Source organism: Periplaneta americana, chromosome 7 (assembly GCF_040183065.1).
Source record: "Periplaneta americana isolate PAMFEO1 chromosome 7, P.americana_PAMFEO1_priV1, whole genome shotgun sequence".
In the NCBI taxonomy this organism is placed as follows: domain Eukaryota; kingdom Metazoa; phylum Arthropoda; class Insecta; order Blattodea; family Blattidae; genus Periplaneta; species Periplaneta americana.
The window spans coordinates 160,231,152-160,253,881 of NC_091123.1; the positions used below are offsets into that span (position 1 = coordinate 160,231,152).

Sequence of the window (22,730 nt, forward strand, 5' to 3'; positions counted from 1 at the left end):
GTTGCGGATATGAGCGGGGTTCAGCAGAGATGGTGTTGTGAATTTTCATAATCAGCATGTGTGGGCTGATGAAAATCCCCATGCAGTTGAAGAAACAAGGCATCAGCACCGATTCTCAATTAACTTATGGGCAGATATTCTTGGTGATAGATTAATAGGGCCATACGTTTTACTACAGAGATTAACTGGGGACTTTCTTATTAACATATTAATACAAATTTAAAAGAGTGCGTGATTCCTTACGCCGAAAGGCATTGGAATGTATTGCCATGAATGGACGTCACATTGAGCACCTTCCATGAACAAGTGTTCAGATCTCAGAAAGTATGTGTTGTAAGACCCATATTTATTAGACATTATTTTCTTGTTTTGATGCATACTAACTTACTTACTTACTGGCTTTTAAGGAACCCGGAGGTTCATTGCCGCCCTCACATAAGTCCTCCATTGGTCCCTATCCTGAGCAAGATTAATCCAGTCTCTATCATCATATCCCACCTCCCTCAGATCCATTTTAATATTATCTTCCCATCTACGTCTCGGCCTCCCTAAAAGTCTTTTTCCCTCCAGCCTCCCAACTAACACTCTATATGCATTTCTGGATTCGCCCATACGTGCTACATGCCCTGCCTATCTCAAACGCCTGGATTTAATGTTCCTAATTATGTCAGGTGAAGAATACAATGCGTGCAGTTCTGTGTTGTGCAACTTTCTCCATTCTTCTGTAACTTCATCCCTCTTAGCCCCAAATATTTTCCTAAGCACCTTATTCTCAAACACCCTTAGTCTCTCTTCCTCTCTCAAAGTGAGAGTCCAAGTTTCACAACCATACAGAACAACCGGTAATATAACTGTTTTATAAATTCTAACTTTCAGATTTTTCGACAGCAGACTGGATGATAAAAGTTTCTCAACCGAATAATAACAGGCATTTCCCATATTCATTCTGTGTTTAATTTCCTCCCGAGTATCATTTATATTTGTTACTGTTGCTCCCAGATATTTGAACTTCTCCACCTCTTCAAAAGATACATTTCCAATTTTTATATTCCACCTCCTAAAACATTGGACACTTTTTAACACCCTGTATATCTTATAACATGTGTGACATTGGTGAGTAGAAATTCTGAACATTACAGGTCATAAACACAATCATAGGTAAATACCAAGACAGGATCTGAGAGCTGAGATTAGTGATAAATTTTCTAGCTACGTAGTAGAGGAACGACAATTTATACAGGAATCTCAGATCCTCGAATGCCATTCATTATCACTTTTTTTCCAGAATGGGACGAGAACACTAGAATCCAAACAAAATTCATAAAATGCGTCTAATAAAAATTGCTTGCATAATTTATATGCAATTAAAATTCTAAACCGCACGAACTGTTACGCAATGGATGAAGTAAACAATGACCTGAAATCAATTATTTCATGGACGAAAAAGTTTGGACTGAAATTGAACTCGGAGAAATCACAGGCAATCATAATGGGACATCAACGACTTTTAAGTAAATTAAACACAGGTGACTTATCTCCTGTTAAAATGAATGAAACTATTATCCCTTACAGTGATAGAGTAAAAAATCTAGGAATTTATATGGACAAAAACTTAAGTTGGAATACTCAAATCACAAACACATGTAAAATAATTTTTATGAAAATTCACTCACTGAAAAGAATTCGAAATTTCCTTCCGTTGCTTCTCAAGAAGAATTTAGTACAGTCGCTCTTGATGCCTCATTTTGATTACTGTGACACTCTCTACACTGACCTTAACATTAGACTGACAGACAGACTACAGCGTGTTCATAATGCATGCGTTCGATTTATTTGCAACGTCCGTAGATCTGACCGTATCTCACCTTCACTAAATATGCTGTCCTGGGTCCGTCTCAAAGAGCGAAGAACTATTCACTCTCTCACTTTACTATTCAATATTCTTCAAAACTCTAACCCTAGCTACCTAGCTTCTCGTTTTCAACATTTGTCCTCATATCACGAAATAGATACTCGCTCACAACACCATATCACACTCTCCATTCCTAAACACAGAACATCCTTCTACTCTTCATCTTTCACCATCTCTGCAGCTCATCTCTGGAACTCTCTACCACAACATGTCAGAGACTGTCGGATATTGTCTAGTTTCAAAAATAAATTAAAATTGCACTTTTTCAATTCAGATTCCTTTCAATTATAAGCCCTTTTCTTTGCGATAGTTTTGTAAAAATATAGGCTATATATTTCTTTCCTTCATTTCCCCTTTTTGTTCTCTTTATCAGCCAATGAATTTATTATCATAGCCTTTTATTGTGAATTTTATTTAATTTTCTTTTTTTTTCTTTTTTATTATTATTTTATTACATTCTATTTTGTTATATTCTTCCTTACGTTTTCCATATTAACCATTTGTACTAAATGAGTTGCTTTCACTATATTCAAATGTATTTTACTTTCTTTTCTCTATTATGGTATTATTTTCATGTTGTTTAGTGTCGATTTTATTATGCTATTATTATTTTTTTTTGTAATATGTTAGTATTCTGTTCTTTAACTTTTTGTTAAATTTTAACTGCTTGTATACTTTCTAACCTGGTAGAGTGTAAGAGAAGGCCCTATGGCCTTAACTCTGCCAGTATAAATAAAGAATTATTATTATTAACTGTCTTACTGTATAAAGGAAAATAAGGGAATGATTATAAATGTTTTCAAAAAAGTTTCAGCAACTTCTGACAAGTAAAAACACTCAACGTTTGCATGAGGCAGCTATCTACTTGATCGACCCCTGAATACCTTACATCACGATTTCATAATCTATCCACACATCATAATCTGTATACCCGGTTATAACACGACACTCTATTGTCAGTCCCTCTCCACATAACTATCGCGTATTCTTCGTCTTTTACAATAGACACTATCCGTTCTTGGAATTCATTACCTACAGACGTTAGAACCTGCCCGACCTTAAACGCTTTCAAATCCAAAGTGAAACATCTTATTTTACAACGCACAGTGTCTCAGGGTATATATTAGATTTCACAATAATTATTGTAACTAGTTTATTAAGTAATCATGTAATTTAATTTGTCATTAGTTTACGTTAGTATTTAGGTTCGATAATCCTCTGGCTTATGTATCTCTTTCTGTTTCGATTTTGTCTTAAGGGTACACTCAACTTAAAAATTGGAGAAAAAGTATCATAGAGATGAAAAATTAAATTTCTACACTAATTTACGTGACAGAACTAAATCAATATGCAGAATTCTTCCCCTATTCATTGAGAAGTCACAGTCAAATGCACAAAGCCAAAAAATAGAAAAATTATAATTAAAAGTGATATTTCAATTAATGATTGATTAAAAATTGAAATATTTTTTATTTTGAAAAGTATTGGATCTAATGAGCTGAGATTTTGCATGTTACTTTCCATGTGTATATTAAACTTTTTTCTCCAAATTTGAAAAAGATTGGTCGAATAGGAAAAAAGTTACAAAATATAGTTGAGTGTCCCCTTAAGTATACCTATAACTTTCTTTGGTATTAATATTACGAGTATATTGTCATGTATTTCCTTTTCAGCCTATGGTTGAGTGAAAGAGAAGACCTCAATGCCATTAATTCTGTCAGAATAAACAAAACATTATTATTATTATTATTATTATTATTATTATTATTATTATTATTATTATTATTATTATTATTATTCATAATGTTCTGCCCAAGGGCAGGTCTTTCACTGCAAACCCAGCATTCTCCAGTCTTTCGTATTTTTTACCTTTTTCATAGTCTCCGCATATGATCTATATATCTTAATATCGTCTATCATCTGATATCTTCTTTTGACCCGAACTCTTCTTCTGTTCACCATTACTTCCAGTGCAACTTTCAGTAGGCAGTTTCTTCTCAACCAGTGACCCAGCCAATTCTTTTTCTCTTCCTGATTAGTTTCAGCATCTTTTTTTCTTCACCTACTCTTTCCAACACAGCTTTGTTTCTTATTCTGTCTGTCCATTTCACACGCTCCATCCTTCTCTATATCCACATTTCAAGTGCTTCTAATCGCTTCTCTTCACTTCGTCGTAATGTCCACGTTTCTGTTCCCATACAATGCCACACTCTACGCAAAGCACTTCACTAGTCTCTTCCTTAGATCTTTTTCCAGAGGTCCGCAGAAAATGCTCCTTTTTCTATTAAAAACTTCCCTTGCCATTGCTATTCCCCTTTTGACTTCCTGGAAGCAGCTCATGTTACTGCTTATAGTATACTCTATTTTATTTCAAGGAGTGCAGTTCAGTGGCTCCTTTGAACACCCACTTACAGATTTATGACTTCCTACACAAACAACTCTGACATTTCCATCCTGTCCCCTCGTCCCAACATTGCACAGTTGCCACAATCCTGATTACCCTCGAAATTATGCAGTGAAACTGAGGGGATCCTTGGAATTCGGAAAAGATGCGACAACTCTGCCTCCACGTGGATTTGACGGGAGCCTGTCAATTCTTCTGAATGAAGGTTGTGATTGGTTACTGACAGGAGAAGACAAGATTTCCGTCACAGTAAGGAAGACCTTTATTTATGACAACCAATTAGTAGTGGGCAGTAGAAGGTCTGTCGGCAAAGTCTTTTCTATGAAACTGCACTCTATGAAATAAAATAAGGTATACACCCCAAGTATTTGGAGCTGTCCACTTGCTCTACTACCTCATTTAGAATTCGCAAGTTTACTTTCTTTACTTTTCTTCCTATGACCATGGTCTTCGTCTTGTTGGCATTTATCTTCATTCCATACTGCTCACAGCTGTCATTTAGCTCCAGTAGCATATCCCTTAGTATCATCTCCTTTTCTGCTAGCAACGCCGTATGAACAGCAAATCTTATACTGGGTGTTCAGTTCAAAATGTGTCTTGGCTCGCTGTATGCCTTCATGTGGCTAGCTGATGAGCCTAGAGAATTCAATCTTCCTACACTTCCGCAGCTCAGGTGTATAATCTAAGAGGCAGAGAAGTTGGCTAGCAAGTACGGCGTTCATTCTGAAGAGTACGTGCCGATACGTACGGTAACGCCAGTAGTGGCAGGAATGTGAACTGTTTGGAAATACGTACTGTCGGGATATGGGGAGAGGGTTAAGACGATTACTTACGTATTTGTTTACATTAACTTCGACGGTCAACATGGACACGGAGCATTTGATTTGTGTTGTGGAATGTTACCGTACGCAACCGATGATAACAAATACCCTGCGTACGATTTGCCGGCGCAAAACACAGTTCGAAAGAGGTTATGGTAGCACACAGACCGTACAGACCGCCATCTGTTGCTACGACGTTCAGTTATACCGTACACGTTCTCAAGTTCAGATTGAACAACGCCTTAAATAATAGGCAACTTCTCTAACATTTAAGCTGAAACTCGCTTCAAATCGGTGACCCAACAACAGTGACGTCATGACACACTTTGAAATGAACACCCAGTATGCTTTATTGTTCTTCCTCCTACTATCACTCCTCCTATGTTCTGAAAACAGTCACTAAATCCTCCAAGTATATTTTGAACAGGGTAGGTGATAAAGGACATCCTTGTCGTACTCCTCTCCCTATTTCACTTCCTTCTGACATTTCTTCTCCTATCCTGACTTTGACTCGTTGTTTCATATAAAGACATCGCACCACGTAGCAGAAATTAAACCATTTTTACATATGCGGAGATTGTTGAGGAGTGCCTTCTAGCTGTATGTGATACTTTATTTCCTAAATTTCCAAATTCAAAACATAGTACAAGTGAAATGAAACAACCTGTTCGTATTGACATGATTTTGCAGAAGAGTTGCAGAGTTCGCTCTTCAGCTTCAAAATACCAGTAATATGTGTTAGTTTTGTTACTTTATAATAATAATAATAATAATAATAATAATAATAATAATAATAATAATAATAATAATAATAATAATAATAATAATAATAATAATAATAAGTTAAATAATTAAAAAATCCGCGCATTTTAAGCTTCAATAAGACTGTGAAATGCATTGCTGCTCTCGGCAAATTATAGGCCTACTATTAAATCTCTCACTTTTGGTTCTTCTCTAATTTCTAGTAGCCTAAGTACCAATGCTCTATAGCAGGCCTGGGGGATTTATACGTTAGCTTGAGCGAGCTCCAGATAGCGATCTCCTTCTATTCCCGCATCGTTGACGTAATCGATCAGTGGCGTGCAATGTGTAAGCTACATTTACATTTTGTTGTGAACAGAAAATTAAATGTAGCTAGTATTTATGTACATATGTAGGCGAAGCACGTCTTGCACAGATTGTGAATGGTACGCCACTGAATCTTTGCGTCGTTTATCGTTTCTATCCACTTGGTTTCTCTGTGAGCGCGAGCGCGCTGAGAGGAGGCTTGCCCCCAGGCCCTGCTCTATAGAATCTCATTAATTACTGGTTGTGCTTATTGATGGCGTTACTTGTCAAAAATGTGACGTTCAAAAATGTATTCAGGTTTCTGCCCAGCGATAGTCCTGATATATTGTATTTTATGCTCGACCATGCCGAAATGTAGTAATTATACACCTGGTAGCAGTCCTTTAATGCATGTCATTAAAGTACACCTATTCATTAAAGTTCAGGTTTTCGATTATTCTCGGATATGCAATCGAAAGACAACTAGCAAAACGTCACGCAGGCTGGAAATCCAATACTGTCGCAGAAGGTTATGTTCTGTTACTATAATAATTAGCGTTAATTGTAAATAATATTCAATTAAATTCAATTTGTCATCTCGTTTTTCAATGTCGAATTCAATTTCAAGGTTATATCAAGTTTACTCTCTAGGTTATATCAAGGTCGTCGACATTCGTTGCCCGGAAAAAATCAATGCTTTCGCGTCTGCGCACATCTCACAATTTACGAGATTGCACAAGGTCAGTTCGCTCCCCAGTCACATAAGAATAACATGAATACTTATGAATAATTTCATGTTAGAAATATGGTCGAGCATAAAAAGTCATATGAAACTTGCCTATAATGGTAGTTAAGACGCTCGTATGAAAATTATGACATCCTCGCGTCTTAATTACTATCATTATAGGCTCGTTGCATAATGTATTATTATTTGAAGATTGGTTAATCCAGTGGCACTCAATCTATAGTCGTTTCAAGCGATATGCATCCCACGTGAGTAATGAATTCACAAGTAATTATAACTACATACTTAATGCTTTAACAGAAGTGTATTATACGATGTGGATCCTTGGAATTATTTGATTACTGACACATTGAATTTGTTTGTCGGTTAGTTCCTTTCTGCAGAATGTGGCCCAATTCATACCTACGCACTTCACAAAACTTGAAGTTGACTGCACACTTTTTTATTTTTGTCTGTGTTTTGTAGCTTTTCATTTTAAATTATTAAATCAATTTCATCTTGACGTGACTCCTGGCCAAAATGATTTGTAATGCAAGCCATTGTCGCCATGTAGCAGTGCGCACTGAATCTTAGTTAAGCCTGTTCAACGAAAAGAGAAAATTAGAGATGATAAAGTCCAAAACGAAAGAGCTGAAACTCAGATTGCGATAATTTTTATATTGAATTACTGCTGTAATTGTTCATATTTGAGATATTCTTTACCTTTATCTTTAGAAAGTAGAATGACGTAACATAAGTGAAATAGTCTTTGTAGTTATTTTCATTTTGTTTTACTCTATTGTAAGCAAATTTACTGAAAATCTGACACTTTCTTACAGTGCTACATAGGATGCATTCTCGATGCACTTGGCTTGGTAAGTAAAATCAACATAGATTTTTGTAATACATTATTTTCATTTCATAAAATTTCTTTGCACATGGTGAGAAGAAAGAATATTAAGTATCCAATACAGCTTAAATAAAAAGATCTCTCACATTGTATACAGAAGAGAACTGAAATATCAATTAAATTTAATATAGTGCAGTTTATTAACATACTTAAGTCACTTCTTAATAGTTTACTGTTGAGAAACCAAAAGCAATGAAAATGGCAGAAATCTAAGCACAACCCGCTGCCGTCATCCAGACTGTTGTGATTTTGATACACTTGGACATGTGCTTGGACAATGCCCTAAAGGCGAGCTGCTGATCAATGCTAGACATCATCGTGTACGACATGCTTTGGCGATATCGTTAAAACTTTAAATTGGGAGATTCATTAGGAAGTACATTGTGTATCATCAGATGGTTCTTTCAGACGGGCAGACATTATTGCTATTAATGGACGCTTAAAACGGGCTCTTGTTCTTGACCCTACTATCTGTTTCGAAAGGAACCTAAATCAGGCCACCGAAGTTGATATTGAGAAGAAGTCTATATATAAAACCTTGTCTGCCTTATCTTTCTCAAAAGTACAACGTCCCTCTTATATAATAATCTGTCACTGGTTTGCTGTTTGGCAGTAGAGGTTCAATTACAAAATTCACATGGAATTATCTTAAGGTATGTATTAACGTTTTGGAGGAAAATCTACATTTTTTAACCAACCTTTTTAAGATATTTATCAGACAACATATGAAAGTAGACTAACATAACCATATATCAGAAACTTCAGTTTCACTTTTTGATTCCTTAAAAAAAATAATTAATTAAAAATTATTCCATTTCTTCAAAATGCCATATATTTTCTAAAAATTACTCAATTTTGAAATTTCTTTCACTGAGTTATTGCTGTTTATACATACAATGCTCTGTACTAGGATTTTGCAGCTAATATTATTACAAAGAAAATTTTAGTCATAAAAACGCCATTTCAAACGTTAATACATACCTTAAGGAACTTCACATGCCTTTTGATTATGTAATGTATATTCTTATAAATATTATCAAGGATTCTCTTCAAATATTACATCATCATCTCTATTTCAATTAATCCACTTACATTATTTGCCTTCAACAATTAACTTTCTTTTTTCTTTAATATTTCAAATCACGTTATACTGTACTTGTTTATTGTATTCAGGACCCTTGTGGTCATTCAAATTCTTTGAGCTGATGTCTTTAATGAATAAATAAAAAAAAAATACCTATAGGCCTGTACCATTGTTGTACTTAAGACATATCTTGTAGTTTACTATTATAAATAGAGCTAGCAAATTGGTACCGAAATTATTAAGTTGTGTCAGCACGGACTACATCTCCATCGAGTAAGGAGTAGTAATGCAGCTCTGAACATTAACAGACCAGGACAACAACCATGTAGGCCTATAGCCGTGTGGTAATCAAACTCGTCTTTGTGTCAATGATCTTTACAATGACCATAGAACAAGGCACTCAATAAGGAAATAATACAAGATGCGGCAAAGGAATCGGATGGTTTTAGAAGGCCGTTTACTCAGCAACATGAGGAGTTATGGATATCGATCGACCGTCGTTTGTTAGCATTTTTGATGCCATTTTGTGTAATCTTCAGTGGCGGCTCCTGCGTATTTCTTAAGAGGGGGAAAGAAGGTAACAGGACGAAATGATACCTTCTTGAATGAAACATGCTACAAATTAGCCAACATGCATACATGTAAGACCAGGTAGAGTTGGGGTTGATCTTTCCTTCCGTGTAGCAATAAACTGAGTTTCCTAAATTTTCCAAAATATATAATGTTTTCACTTCCATTCATTGTTGAATAATTGCACAAATTAACAATTACAAGGAAATTTACCTCGCAGCATTTTTCGAGCACACTACAGCATCAGACGTGTTGGAAGAGACTACTTATAGCTACTAACACGTAATCGGAACCGCGGAAATGGGAAAAAATCTTAGGAAAGCGAGAACACTGCAACCACCCACGTGGTCTGTGTTGCCACATGTACATTTTACAAGTTCAGTATCACATGCTTTTGAAGAATTTCAGTTCTTGTACAGTCATACTACCATTATTGTTCAAAGTTGCCGGTGGCCAATTAATTTTTTTATGTTAAAAAATTATGTAGTTTGGAGTACCACTTTCAATTTCAAATATATTTGTACAAAACTGACAACTTGGATGTTGCCCTGTCTAGTACACAATGAATGGAAGTGAATTTCAGTGGCCAAAAAGATCTGCGATACTAACGGAGAACTACTTCCTCTTTGTTTTATATAAACCCGACTTTAACTTTCAAATATCCTCGAAAGTTTCAAACCATGAATAGTAGCTTATATAAAGTGCAATGAATAATATTTTTGATTTATAGTTTAAAAAAAAGTTTATATGGTGTCTTTCATAACATTGTGTTAAAACTGTTTTTATTGTGCCTCCTCCTAGATGTGTTATAGTCTGGCTGAATGCAACATCGTTAGATGGCAGCGGTAGTGAGCTTGCTGCACGACCAGTCGGTTTCTATTTCCCGCCCATGCGCTGATTCAGAGGAGGATCTCCTCCTCCGTTAATGCACTCGCTTTAAAACTTTGCTTCTTTCTCTGGCCGCTAGTGCGCTGTTGTCTATGTGTGCTAACTGTAGTAAAGGAGGAATGGATTGGCTTTCCTCTACAGAAACAATCTCGCATCTTTTTCACAGTTTTCTAGCAGCACACGAGCGCGCATCGTTTAAAACTCGATCAACCGAGGTTTTCTTATAGCTGTGAACTTAAAAATTAACGAATCTTCCTTGAATTTCAAGGCACATATTTTATTTGGTATTTACTTTCAAAAGAAGAAAAATGTGAGGAGAACGTTCCTCCCTTCCCTCCCCCGAGGAACCGCCACTGGTAATCATGGAAGTATTTAATGACTATTGGGACTTCTGTGGGTTGGTATATATACTTGAACACTATTATTCTTCACATATCTCACGGCTTCAGTCATTTACACATTTGTGGGTTGCAGAAGAATGGTTGTTATAGACAATTCATTATATCCAAAAGTAATTATGTATACATGACTGAAGTTTTGAAGAAGAGGGTTTCTCTTCATTGCTATATTTCCCATGTAAAAAGAGTTATTCTGCGTGTTTTTTTTCATAGCACCGTTTTCCTGAACTGCTATTCGTTTCACAAATTATATTTTCAAATTATATAATTTCCAGCAAAATTTTTCTCCATTTGTTACTCTGATTACCAGCAAATTCTTGAAGAATTGCATTCAACTTCATATGAATTAGGATTCAACTTTCGCCATATTGAAAACCGCTTATTAAATATCACAACTCCACTGCGAACGTTAGTACTGCTTCTGTACTGTGCATGTTATTGTAATGTAGTAACTGAAGTCATCCACTCATAGTTGAGATATATTGTGAGTTGTTTATATGAAGAGTATAGAACGCAAATGCAATAGATCTATAGGTCTATGCCTAGCTGCACTCAACCTGAAAAGAATGTTATGGTACGAACTTCCTAAGACTGATTATAATCAATAAATACATAATATAATAATTTTTTTGTAATCTACTGACGCTATTGTAAATACAGGGCATCTTACAATTTTATAGCATTGTCTCTTGCACTTGTCATTTTAGGGTCGTTAAAAATAAAATAGTGGAGGATGTTAAAATGTTAGATATGTAATGAAGACCTAAGAATTAAGTAAAGAACAATTGAGTAGTAAAACATCTCTCTGTTGAAGGTTGTTTCGTTTATCTCGTGAACTATAAATATATACAGTAGAGTACACCTTGAACGTAGAAGTAACAATATGGGTCTAAAATGATTTTGCACCCTAGAACCTACAAATTGTGACAAGGGAACGGATTTTTATCTTATTACTAGAGATGAGAATTCCATGCAATTGCATGTTTTTATAGGAACATAGGACATAGCTCAAACTTAGTACTTAGCCTTTTCATTACTTTCAGATTCCAAATATGTAATTTTTTTCAATAGTAGATGTTATACATTGTACACACTCTGTTGATGAACATAAATTGGCGCTTAACAATTTTTTTTCTTGCTTGTTTAAGTTTTACATTAATATTGACCTCCTTTACAGTTGGATGACGGGGAATTAATTCCACGGAATTGTAGAAAATTTTCTCAGAATGTTGTAGCAAAGGAAAAATATTGTCTGAAGCTCTATGAGAAGTGCCATCGAAGTGGTAAGTGAAGCATTGTTATAAAGTTTAAATTAAAAATGACATTCATAATTGAACGTAATGAAAAAATAAACCGTATCCCGCTTAAAACACCAATAAAATAAATGGCTGTAACTTAAAATATAAACGCCAAAATAGTACATTATGCAACGAGACTATAATGGTAGTAATTAAGACGCGAGTATGTTTATGAAACGAGCGCAAGCGAGTTTCATAATTTTCATACGAGCGTCTTAATTACTATTATAGGCAAGTTTCATACGACTTTTTATGCTCGACCATATTTCTAACTTGAAATTATTCATAAGTATTCATGTTATTGTTATGTGAGTTAGGAGCGGAACTGACATTGTGCAATAGCCTACCTCATAAATTGTGAGATTTGCGCAGACGCAAAGTATTTATTTTTTCCGGGCAACGAATGTCGACAACCTTGATATAATCTGGAGAGTAAGATAAACATTAATCTTGATATAACCTTGAAATTGAATTCGACATTGAAAAACGAGATGACAAATTGAATTTATTTGAATATTATTTACAATTAACGCTAATTATTATAGTAACAGAACTGACTTTATTTCAAATGTAGGTTATTTATTGTGCAATTGGTGAAATCGATACTTGCGCTTTCATATTGCTACAATTCTGATTGGTGGAAGACCTGAACTTTAATGAATAGGTGTACTTTAATGAGGTCCATTAAAGGGCTGCTACCAGGTGTATAATTAATACATTTCGGCATGGTCGAGCATAAAGAAATAAATGTACCTAAAGAGCACACCAGGTTAAGAAAAAAAGCATTGAACATATAGGGCCAACCATAAAATGACCAGTTGGCATAAAAACGCCTACCTACCACAAAGCTTCTACACTGTACTAAGCACCGCCCCATAAAACCAATGCTTTTTTTAGGTTTGATAGTGAAAATATTGCAATTTATGTAACAATGATTGTCACAGAGATTGAGAAATGAGTAAATAACAACAAACTGTTAATAATTCTGTGAAGCATACAATCGAAATGCATTTTCTCCAAAATTACGAAAAATGGGATTAAGATTATTTTTCAGTGCAGATTTAGCAGGAACATGATAAACTTCTCTGCTGCATTTTGTCTGCTTTAACTTCAGTAGCAAAATAACAGTTTGGAATCTAACTGCAAGAGGAAGTGCAGTTTGCCTCCATGGTTAAAATCGACCAATCAGAGACTCTCATTCTCTATCATATTGTTTGTTCTTCTGAACAGTATCAGTTTTATTTGCAGTCAACTCTGGATATAGTGAACTCGGTTCTAATGAACATTCGGCTATAGTGAACCTTAAAAATTGAAATTACAAGAGTTGTTTGATTCCGTGTATAGTTGGTATAGTTCATGTATTTAGTTAGCATAATTTTTGTGTTCAATTGTATGGTTTTGTGTGTTTTAGTTTGGATAGTTTGATTCCGTGTACAGTTGGTATAGTTCATGTATTTAGTTAGTATAATTTTTGTGTTCAGTTGTATGGTTTTGTGTGTTTTAGTTTGGATAGTTTGATTCCGTGGATAGTTGGTATAGTTCATGTATTTAGTTAGTATAATTTTTGTATTCAGTTGTATGGTTTTGTGTGTTTTAGTTTGGATAGTTTGATTCCGTGGATAGTTGGTATAGTTCATGTATTTAGTTAGTATAATTTTTGTGTTCAGTTGTATGGTTTTGTGTGTTTTAGTTTGGATAGTTTGATTCCGTGGATAGTTGGTATAGTTCATGTATTTAGTTAGTATAATTTTTGTATTCAGTTGTATGGTTTTGTGTGTTTTAGTTTGGATAGTTTGATTCCGTGGATAGTTGGTATAGTTCATGTATTTAGTTAGTATAATTTTTGTGTTCAGTTGTATGGTTTTGTGTGTTTTAGTTTGGATAGTTTGATTCCGTGGATAGTTGGTATAGTTCATGTATTTAGTTAGTATAATTTTTGTATTCAGTTGTATGGTTTTGTGTGTTTTAGTTTGGATAGTTTGATTCCGTGGATAGTTGGTATAGTTCATGTATTTAGTTAGTATAATTTTTGTGTTCAGTTGTATGGTTTTGTGTGTTTTAGTTTGGATAGTTTGATTCCGTGGATAGTTGGTATAGTTCATGTATTTAGTTAGTATAATTTTTGTATTCAGTTGTATGGTTTTGTGTGTTTTAGTTTGGATAGTTTGATTCCGTGGATAGTTGGTATAGTTCATGTATTTAGTTAGTATAATTTTTGTGTTCAGTTGTATGGTTTTGTGTGTTTTAGTTTGGATAGTTTGACTCCGTGGATAGTTGGTATAGTTCATGTATTTAGTTAGTATAATTTTTGTGTTCAATTGTATGGTTTTGTGTGTTTTAGTTTGGATAGTTTGATTCCGTGAATAGTTGGTATAGTTCATGTATTTATTTAGTATAATTTTTGTGTTCAGTTGTATGGTTTTGTGTGTTTTAGTTTGGATAGTTTAATTCCGTGTACAGTTGGTATAGTTCATGTATTTAGTGAGTATAATTTTTGTGTTCAGTTGTATGGTTTTGTGTGTTTTAGTTTGGATAGTTTGATTCCGTGAATAGTTGGTATAGTTAATGTATTTAGTTAGTATAATTTTTGTGTTCAATTGTATGGTTTTGTGTGTTTTAGTTTGGATAGTTTGATTCCGTGAATAGTTGGTATAGTTCATGTATTTATTTAGTATAATTTTTGTGTTCAGTTGTATGGTTTTGTGTGTTTTAGTTTGGATAGTTTAATTCCGTGTACAGTTGGTATAGTTAATGTATTTAGTTAGTATAATTTTTGTGTTCAATTGTATGGTTTTGTGTGTTTTAGTTTGGATAGTTTGATTCCGTGAATAGTTGGTATAGTTCATGTATTTAGTGAGTATAATTTTTGTGTTCAGTTGTATGGTTTTGTGTGTTTTAGTTTGGATAGTTTGATTCCGTGAATAATTGGTTTAGTTCATGTATTTAGTTAGTATAATTTTTGTGTTCAATTGTATGGTTTTGTGTGTTTTAGTTTGGATAGTTTGATTCCGTGAATAGTTGGTATAGTTCATGTATTTATTTAGTATAATTTTTGTGTTCAGTTGTATGGTTTTGTGTGTTTTAGTTTGGATAGTTTAATTCCGTGTACAGTTGGTATAGTTAATGTATTTAGTTAGTATAATTTTTGTGTTCAATTGTATGGTTTTGTGTGTTTTAGTTTGGATAGTTTGATTCCGTGAATAGTTGGTATAGTTCATGTATTTAGTGAGTATAATTTTTGTGTTCAGTTGTATGGTTTTGTGTGTTTTAGTTTGGATAGTTTGATTCCGTGAATAATTGGTTTAGTTCATGTATTTAGTTAGTATAATTTTTGTGTTCAATTGTATGGTTTTGTGTGTTTTAGTTTGAATAGTTTAACTCTGTGTATAGTGGTATAGTTCATGTATGAAGTTAGTATAATTTTTGTGTTAAATTGTATCGTTTTTGTGCGTTTAGTTTAGATAGTATGGGTGTTTAGGCTGTACAATTTATGTGTGCAATTGGTATAGGTTTTTGTGTATTTAGTTTGTGTGTGAGTTAAGACTATGTATGTGTTCAGTTTGTGTAATTTTTTCTTTTTTTCTTTTTATCGTGTGTTTAGTTTGCATATTTTTTTTGTGGATGTTTAGTTTGCATAATTTATGTGTTTAGTCTGTATTGTTTTTCGTGTTTAGTCTGTATAGTTTGTTTATGTGTTTAGTTTGTAAGTATAGTGTAAGCTCTTTTGGACTGGCTCCCCAAGTGTAGTAGATCTTCAGCTCACCCTACACTCTCCTGTAGGAGGCCGTTGCCCTTATGGGATTTCAGGCGTTTCATATTTCATATTTCGTATCCTGACAAATTCTTATTTGAAGTCAGACCTTCTTGTGTAAAATTGAATGAATGTGTTGAGAAAAACATTCTAAGTTTCTTACTCCTCTAGTCAAAGGACAAAAGTAGGATTAGTGATTCCTAGATAATGAGCTGTACTGTAAATCCAGGCAAAGCGTGACGACCTTGCCTCACTCCATCGTCAAGGGGTTTCCATTCTGTTCTCAGGCACACTACTCTACTGTTATTTCTAATCCCCACCGTCAAAGGGTTCCTTTTATTCTCAGAAACATTTCCATTATGACGGATAGCATCGAAACAACGGAAAATGAAATTGTTTTCATTTATTAAAACGGGACGGACATTATGTCCAGAGCATAAATGAAGGTAAGATTCCGATAGCTTTCAAACTTCATCAACCCCATCCCAGTTTCCATTAAGTGACCCGGGAAATTCCAAGGCTGAGTACGCAGTCACACCATAACACGTTTGTAATTTCTACCTGAGCAGTCTGTTTCTAATGTTCGAACAGTGATTGTATCGTATAAAAATGTCGAAGCTTAAAGTGTTTTCTTTGGAAGATAAGGCGAATATTATATGTGACATTGAACGTGATCTTTTGCAAGCGGACGTGGGTCGACAGCATAGTTTAAGTAAATTAACTGTGAGTAACAGCATACAGTGTAGTTCATTTCATAAAAATGAAATATTTTAATTACTTGTTCACAATTTCATTCATTCCTGTCATTTAAGGTTAGGGGAGAGATACTTCGGATTTAGTGAATCTCGGATATAACTGAACGAAATATGCAAGTCCGCAGAGGTTCACTATATCCGGAGTTGAGTGTATTTGTGAAATTTAAGCCACCACAATTGAATAACAAAACTACAGATTAGCATACAGGCAAAACTGAAACCCCTGATCGACCAAGATACAAGTAGGTCCATATTAATAATATTGTTTAAAATGGGACAAAATTGACATTTTTAATAAGACGACAGAACGGTGAGTAAACATAAAAAACGGTACTGCCCCGTTAAAAACGGTACGTATGGTCGATCAATCCATATCTGGTGGGCATTCCCATAACTGTCATATGGGGAGGAGCTCGATGGGAGACTAGCAACTCCATACTACTGGAGAAAAATTGATCGCCTTTCAAATAATTTATAGATGGCGTTATATGAATACTAAAATGAAAAATTGAGACTTTCTCTCTGGTAAGATATTATACAAAAATTTATAAACAGAATAATAGGACAAACGTAAGAAATTATTTGAATTACCATTTAATAATTATCGGCAAAATAAAATTGTCTCTTACGACACAAACAAAAATCTGAAAATCCATAACTATAAATGAAAAACATAGCGCGAAGATGTCTTCTAATAATATAAAATATGTTCAAAGTTTCATTCATATCGCACACACACAAAATTATGTGTATTATATATATATATATATATATATATATATATATATATATATTACACTTTCATCCTGTATATATATATATATACAGGGTGAAAGTGAAATAACCCTGCAGATTCTCAAAGCGAATAGCTCATGTTGCATGTAACAAAAAACTATAATATCATATTGGTGGAAAGTTCATAGGTTTTCAGAATTTTTTTTTTTTTTTTTTTTTTCAAATGTTCAACACCCTTTTATTCGGTAGCTATTGCAAGTAGGATCATGAATTTTGTCCATATCGATAGAATATCTAATAAAGAATAATTTATTCCTCTGGCGTATTTCGATATCGTGGGCGGTTTTCGTGCAAATTTAGGGGAGAATTGGGTAGTATCGGACATCGGGTAATATCGGACAGTGCGTTTCTTTCATCTACCGCCAGATCGTAGTACCTGAATGACATGGTTACGTTTCTGTATGCGACATCACAGAAACGTAACCATGTTATTCAGGTATTATCATCTGGTGGTAGATGAAAGAAAGTCACTGTCCGATATTACCCGATGTCCGATACTACCCAACTCTCCCCTAATATAAAACCCATTAATTTCAAGCCACTGTACACTGCAACCAGATAGCGACATTGTAGCTAGAGAGGGAGGTGAGGTAGTTCACGTTCGAAGAGAGACGTGAGTTCGTTTAGCTTTTACATCTATATTACGAGAAGAAAGAGGACTGTGTTAGCGGCGATGTTGCCAGACTGCTGAAACTTCCAATTTAATTTTCTAATTGAACCGGTGAGTGGAAAAAGAGAATAACTACATTTTTTTGCTAAATTGAACTGAGATAGCCATTTTGTTCCTCAATGACAGACCGAATGGGTGAACTGAAAAAGGGAATATTACTAGCATTCTTACCCGGGTAAAATCTCATGTCTGTTCTATGTTGAGTGGAAGAAGGAAATAACTTCTGTAGTAGTTCCCTTTTTCCACTCAAGATTGTGCCAGGGCTGACTCGGCTGTTCTATTACAGCTAATATTGAAAAAAAGTTTTATAATAAACTAATAATAAGCTACATGAAGTAACTGATACGTGTAAACAAAGGGAAAATGTTGTTGGGCTATTATTCGACTACATGCAGAACTTGTCACTTCCCTTTATTCCTGTACAGGAGAATGATGTTTTATCTTCGCAAGCTTTGGATGTACATATTCTGTATTCATAATCTTTCTAACAACACGTCTGTTTTCTACACATACCATAAGGGAAAGGGGGTCATGTAGGTATTCAAAATCATGTGAAATTTTCTGAGAAAAACAATGGTGCAATCCGTTTTGAGATATATCTAATAGTTTTCAAGTTATGATACAAACATTAGTTACTGCATCTACAGATATTTTGTAACATGGTACAGTACTAAGGTGGCTATGGAAAAGGTGTTTTTATGCAATTCTGGTAATTAACTTTTCCTGCTTTACTGTTTGGTTAACCTGTGACAGTTTCAATGCATTGTTGTGATTATTTGAAGCTTTCCTGTAACAAATTTCTTGATTTTCGTGATGGCATTATCGAAAGTGGAAAGAATATTGATATCATTCTTCATTCTGGTGGGTTAAGCCACATACATGTTGCAGCAGACTGAACGAACAGTTCTCTGGACATTGGATCGGTCAGCGTGGACGAGTGAATGGTCGACCAGGTCTCCAGATTTAACACCTCTTGATTTTTTCTTTTGGGGTTACATAAAGAGCTTGATATATGAAGAGAAAATTGAGAATATGGATAGAACATTTTGTAGCATTCCTAGGATGATTTTAGCACAGGCTTCAATGATACATTTCATTAAATGTTCCACATTCTCAATTTTCTCTTCATCCTACCAAGCTCTTTATGTAATCCCAAAAGAAAAAATCAAGAGGTGTTAAATCTGGAGACATGGCCGGCCATTCTACTGGTCCACGTCGACCAATTTAATGTCTAGGGAACTGTTCGTTCAGTCTGCTGCAACATTTCTGTGGCTTAACCCGCCAGAACGAAGAATGATATCAATTCTTTCCTCTTTCGATAATGCCATCAAGAAATTTCTTACAGGAAAGCTTCAAATTATCACAACAATGCACTGAAACTATCACAGATTAACCGAACAGTAAAGCAGGAAAAGTTAATTACCGGAATTGCATAAAAGCACCTTTTCCAAAGCCTCCATAGTACCGTACCATGTTACAGAATATCTGTAGATGCAGTAACTAATGTTTGTGTCATTATTACAGTTATCTTTAAATAACTTGAAAACGATTAGAGATATCTCAAAACGGACTGCGCCATTGTTTTTCTCAGAGAATTTCGCATGATTCTGAGTACATACATGACCCCCTTTCCATTTAAAATTTCAAAGTTGCATTCAAAATGGCGGCTTTTGAAATAGCTGAGAGCTAGAATCGAATGTGTCACTGGTAGAGCATTTGGTCTTACAAATACTGATAACACCTATAGTAATCGAAAATCAAGCATATAGAAGATATTTATATGGTCCTAGACTTTTGATTCATCCTGTATATTTTTTTCCATAAAATTGTAATGTGGAAGTCGTTATTAACCTATTTAATCATTTATATACATTTTTAAAGAAGAAAAAAATGGAGGAGAGGTTAGGAAGCTAATAAAGTAAGTGTATGATTATTGAGTGGAAAAAGGAAATAAGTTTTAAAATTAAAAAAAAAACTTGTATACAAATATTAACAAGGCATAGAGCAAAATTTGATAATAATATATCAACTACAAACAATAGTGAACATTTTTACTGTTGACAACATTTAAATCAAACTTAACAGAAAAGCTGTAGAAAGTTTTTTTTTTTTTTTTTTTTTCCTGAAAAGTTGGGTTCAAAGTAGTTATTCCCTTTTTCTACTCACTGATTCAATTAACCGTGCATTTAATCACGAAACGTAATACATATATGTAGATTTTCTATTCATTTAAGTGTATCCTATCGCCCCTTTCAATCTGCAGGATTATTTCACTTGCACTCTGTACACAATGTTTCCTTTTAAAACATGAAGTGTGACACTGAACATTATACCAGAAGGAATTGAAATTTAAGCCTAATTCTGTGTCTCATACATGCCACTGTGTTTGATTTTGCAGTGGGTTCAGGAAATGATCGCTGTATAACTGGACCTTTGCTTTGGAAGTGCATGATATCCTTGAACTAATGAACTACATCTATGACAAGTAAGATCCCTCAATTTGTTTTTAAGCTGGATTATTAAATCAATAAAGATTATACTATTTAATTTTAATTGTAATGGTTACTTTTATTATGTCACTGGACGAAGTAGAAATCAGAATATTATGTAGCTGTAAACTGTACTGAAATACATGTTTTCACGATTTTTCGCCGAAAAAAAAATACTTTGTTTCCTTGGGTAACGCTTCTGTATGCACGGGTTTAACCTCAGACTGTAACTTCCACATATCCTCGTCCAACATTCAGCACCTCCAAATTGCACTTTCGTCACTCCAAGTCCCAAGTACACAGGTTTGCTAGGATATAGTTCAACGCCGGACAAGGAGTGGGTCGTGCAGCACGCTTTCAAAACCGGCGCCTGATTGATGTACACAATGTAAACATCACTTATTTCACAATGCGGAACAGGTAGGGGAGTAGTGGGTACAGTGAGACACAAAATATTAAGACATATGTATGCAAGTGATAATTCAAGTAGGCTATTTTTAAAATCAAATGCAATAGAAATAGACATTAAAACGTGGAGTATAATAATACATAAACAAAAATGTTAATAAATAAAGGACATATTATACAATACGTGTTTGTCAAAAAATGCAAATGTCTCACTGTTCCCATTCAGGAGGGTACAGTGAGACACCACAGAATCTATTAACGGACATTGAAATGATTTACATTTACTTCAAAAGAAAGGAAAGCTTGATGTCTCTTAATCTTGACATGTTCTGTAGGCTTATTTAGAATCATTTTGATGTCTGACTTCGAAACCATTGAAACATCTGGAACATTTGGAAAAGTGAATTTTCCATGACATTTCAAACTTTTGCGAAAAAATGAAATGAATTTTTGGTGACAACAAAGCTTATAATTATAAGAATTTAATGTAATTCTTCATTATTTTTTAACATTTTCTTAAATTTTGTGAATAATTTTTATTTATGAAACCATTAAAACGTAATGTATCCATTATTTTAAGCTATAGTTCCTAAATTGGTTACTAGTATGTTCATTTTTAATATTAGTTACTGGTAAATGTAATATAATTACAGTTTGTTTTTTCAAATCATTGGTACATGGGAACAGTGAGATGTCTCAGTGTACCCTTCAATGGCATGTCTTACTGTTCCCTTTACGCATAGTTCATTTAAAAATGACGCCATCACTTCAAAATTAAAACAAGAAAGACGAAACTTTGCCAAACATAATCTCAAATACCATAGTATTAGGTAACAAGAGATTCATATTTATATCTCATTTGTATATCCAATATAACCTTCATTAAACACAAGCCAAAATTTTACTTCTAGAGTGAAAAATTACTAATTATTTTTTCTTCACTCACCTTTATAACTAGAATCAAATCGAGTATGAAAATACTGTTACTTGACTCATGCAACATACAACTTCACTGTTACCAATATCTCACCTTCAAAATTTACCATCTAATAAAATATGTCTCACTGTTCTCCCTGTCTTACTATACCCACTTCTCCCCTATTGTACGAGTAACATCAGTTTAAACTGTGACATTGCACAGAGAACTCACAATACAGTACTTGAAAACAAACCAGCTGCAGTCTTGTGATATTTGGACAATTGTGGAAGATAAATGCACGATGATTTATAAATATTTTATGGACGATACAATAAAATTCTCATAAACAGACGATTTGTATTTACTGTACTGTTGTTTTAAATTTCAGGCGCAGAGATATTACTGAAAAATAAATGCAGCAGCTTCCTACAGAAAATGTTTTAGATTTGGATCTGCTAGTATTCACTGTTTCGTGTATGAATATCAAGAAACATAACAAGAGGTCAGTAATGTTACAATTATTGTTATGATTTATATAACTAAAATAATGCGAGAACAATAAATTGTACTTAATTAATAAAAAATATATATATAAATTAATAAACTGGTTTTATTTCTTCAGTGATTTACGATTATTAAGTTAATTTTTTTAATGTATCAGAAATAATTTGAAAAAAGAATTCAAATTAAGAGAGAGATATTAGTATTTTTATAGTACTTATTAAATGTGTGTAAGACAGACATTATTTTTATATATGCGTTTTTATGTTATCCAGCATATTGTAAACGTTGTGGAAGATAAACGTCTGTGAAAAAATAACCAAGTGAATGAGGTGAAGAAAAATAATTCTGAAGTTTTCTTATTGCTGCGAAAGCATATGCTATAG

General features: G+C 34.0%; 1 protein-coding gene across 1 annotated transcript in view; it reads left to right on the top strand.

The window, feature by feature from the left end:
* Positions 1-22,396, top strand: part of LOC138702744 (general odorant-binding protein 69a-like) — a 33,107-nt gene extending 10,711 nt beyond the window's left edge. Inside the window, exons 4-7 of the mRNA XM_069830043.1 lie at positions 7,748-7,783; positions 11,936-12,041; positions 20,426-20,512; positions 22,232-22,396. Coding sequence (XP_069686144.1) covers positions 7,748-7,783; positions 11,936-12,041; positions 20,426-20,493 — 210 coding nt within the window. The 3' untranslated portion in view covers positions 20,494-20,512; positions 22,232-22,396. The remainder of the gene's footprint in view (positions 1-7,747; positions 7,784-11,935; positions 12,042-20,425; positions 20,513-22,231) is intronic.
* Positions 22,397-22,730: the final 334 nt, after the last annotated feature.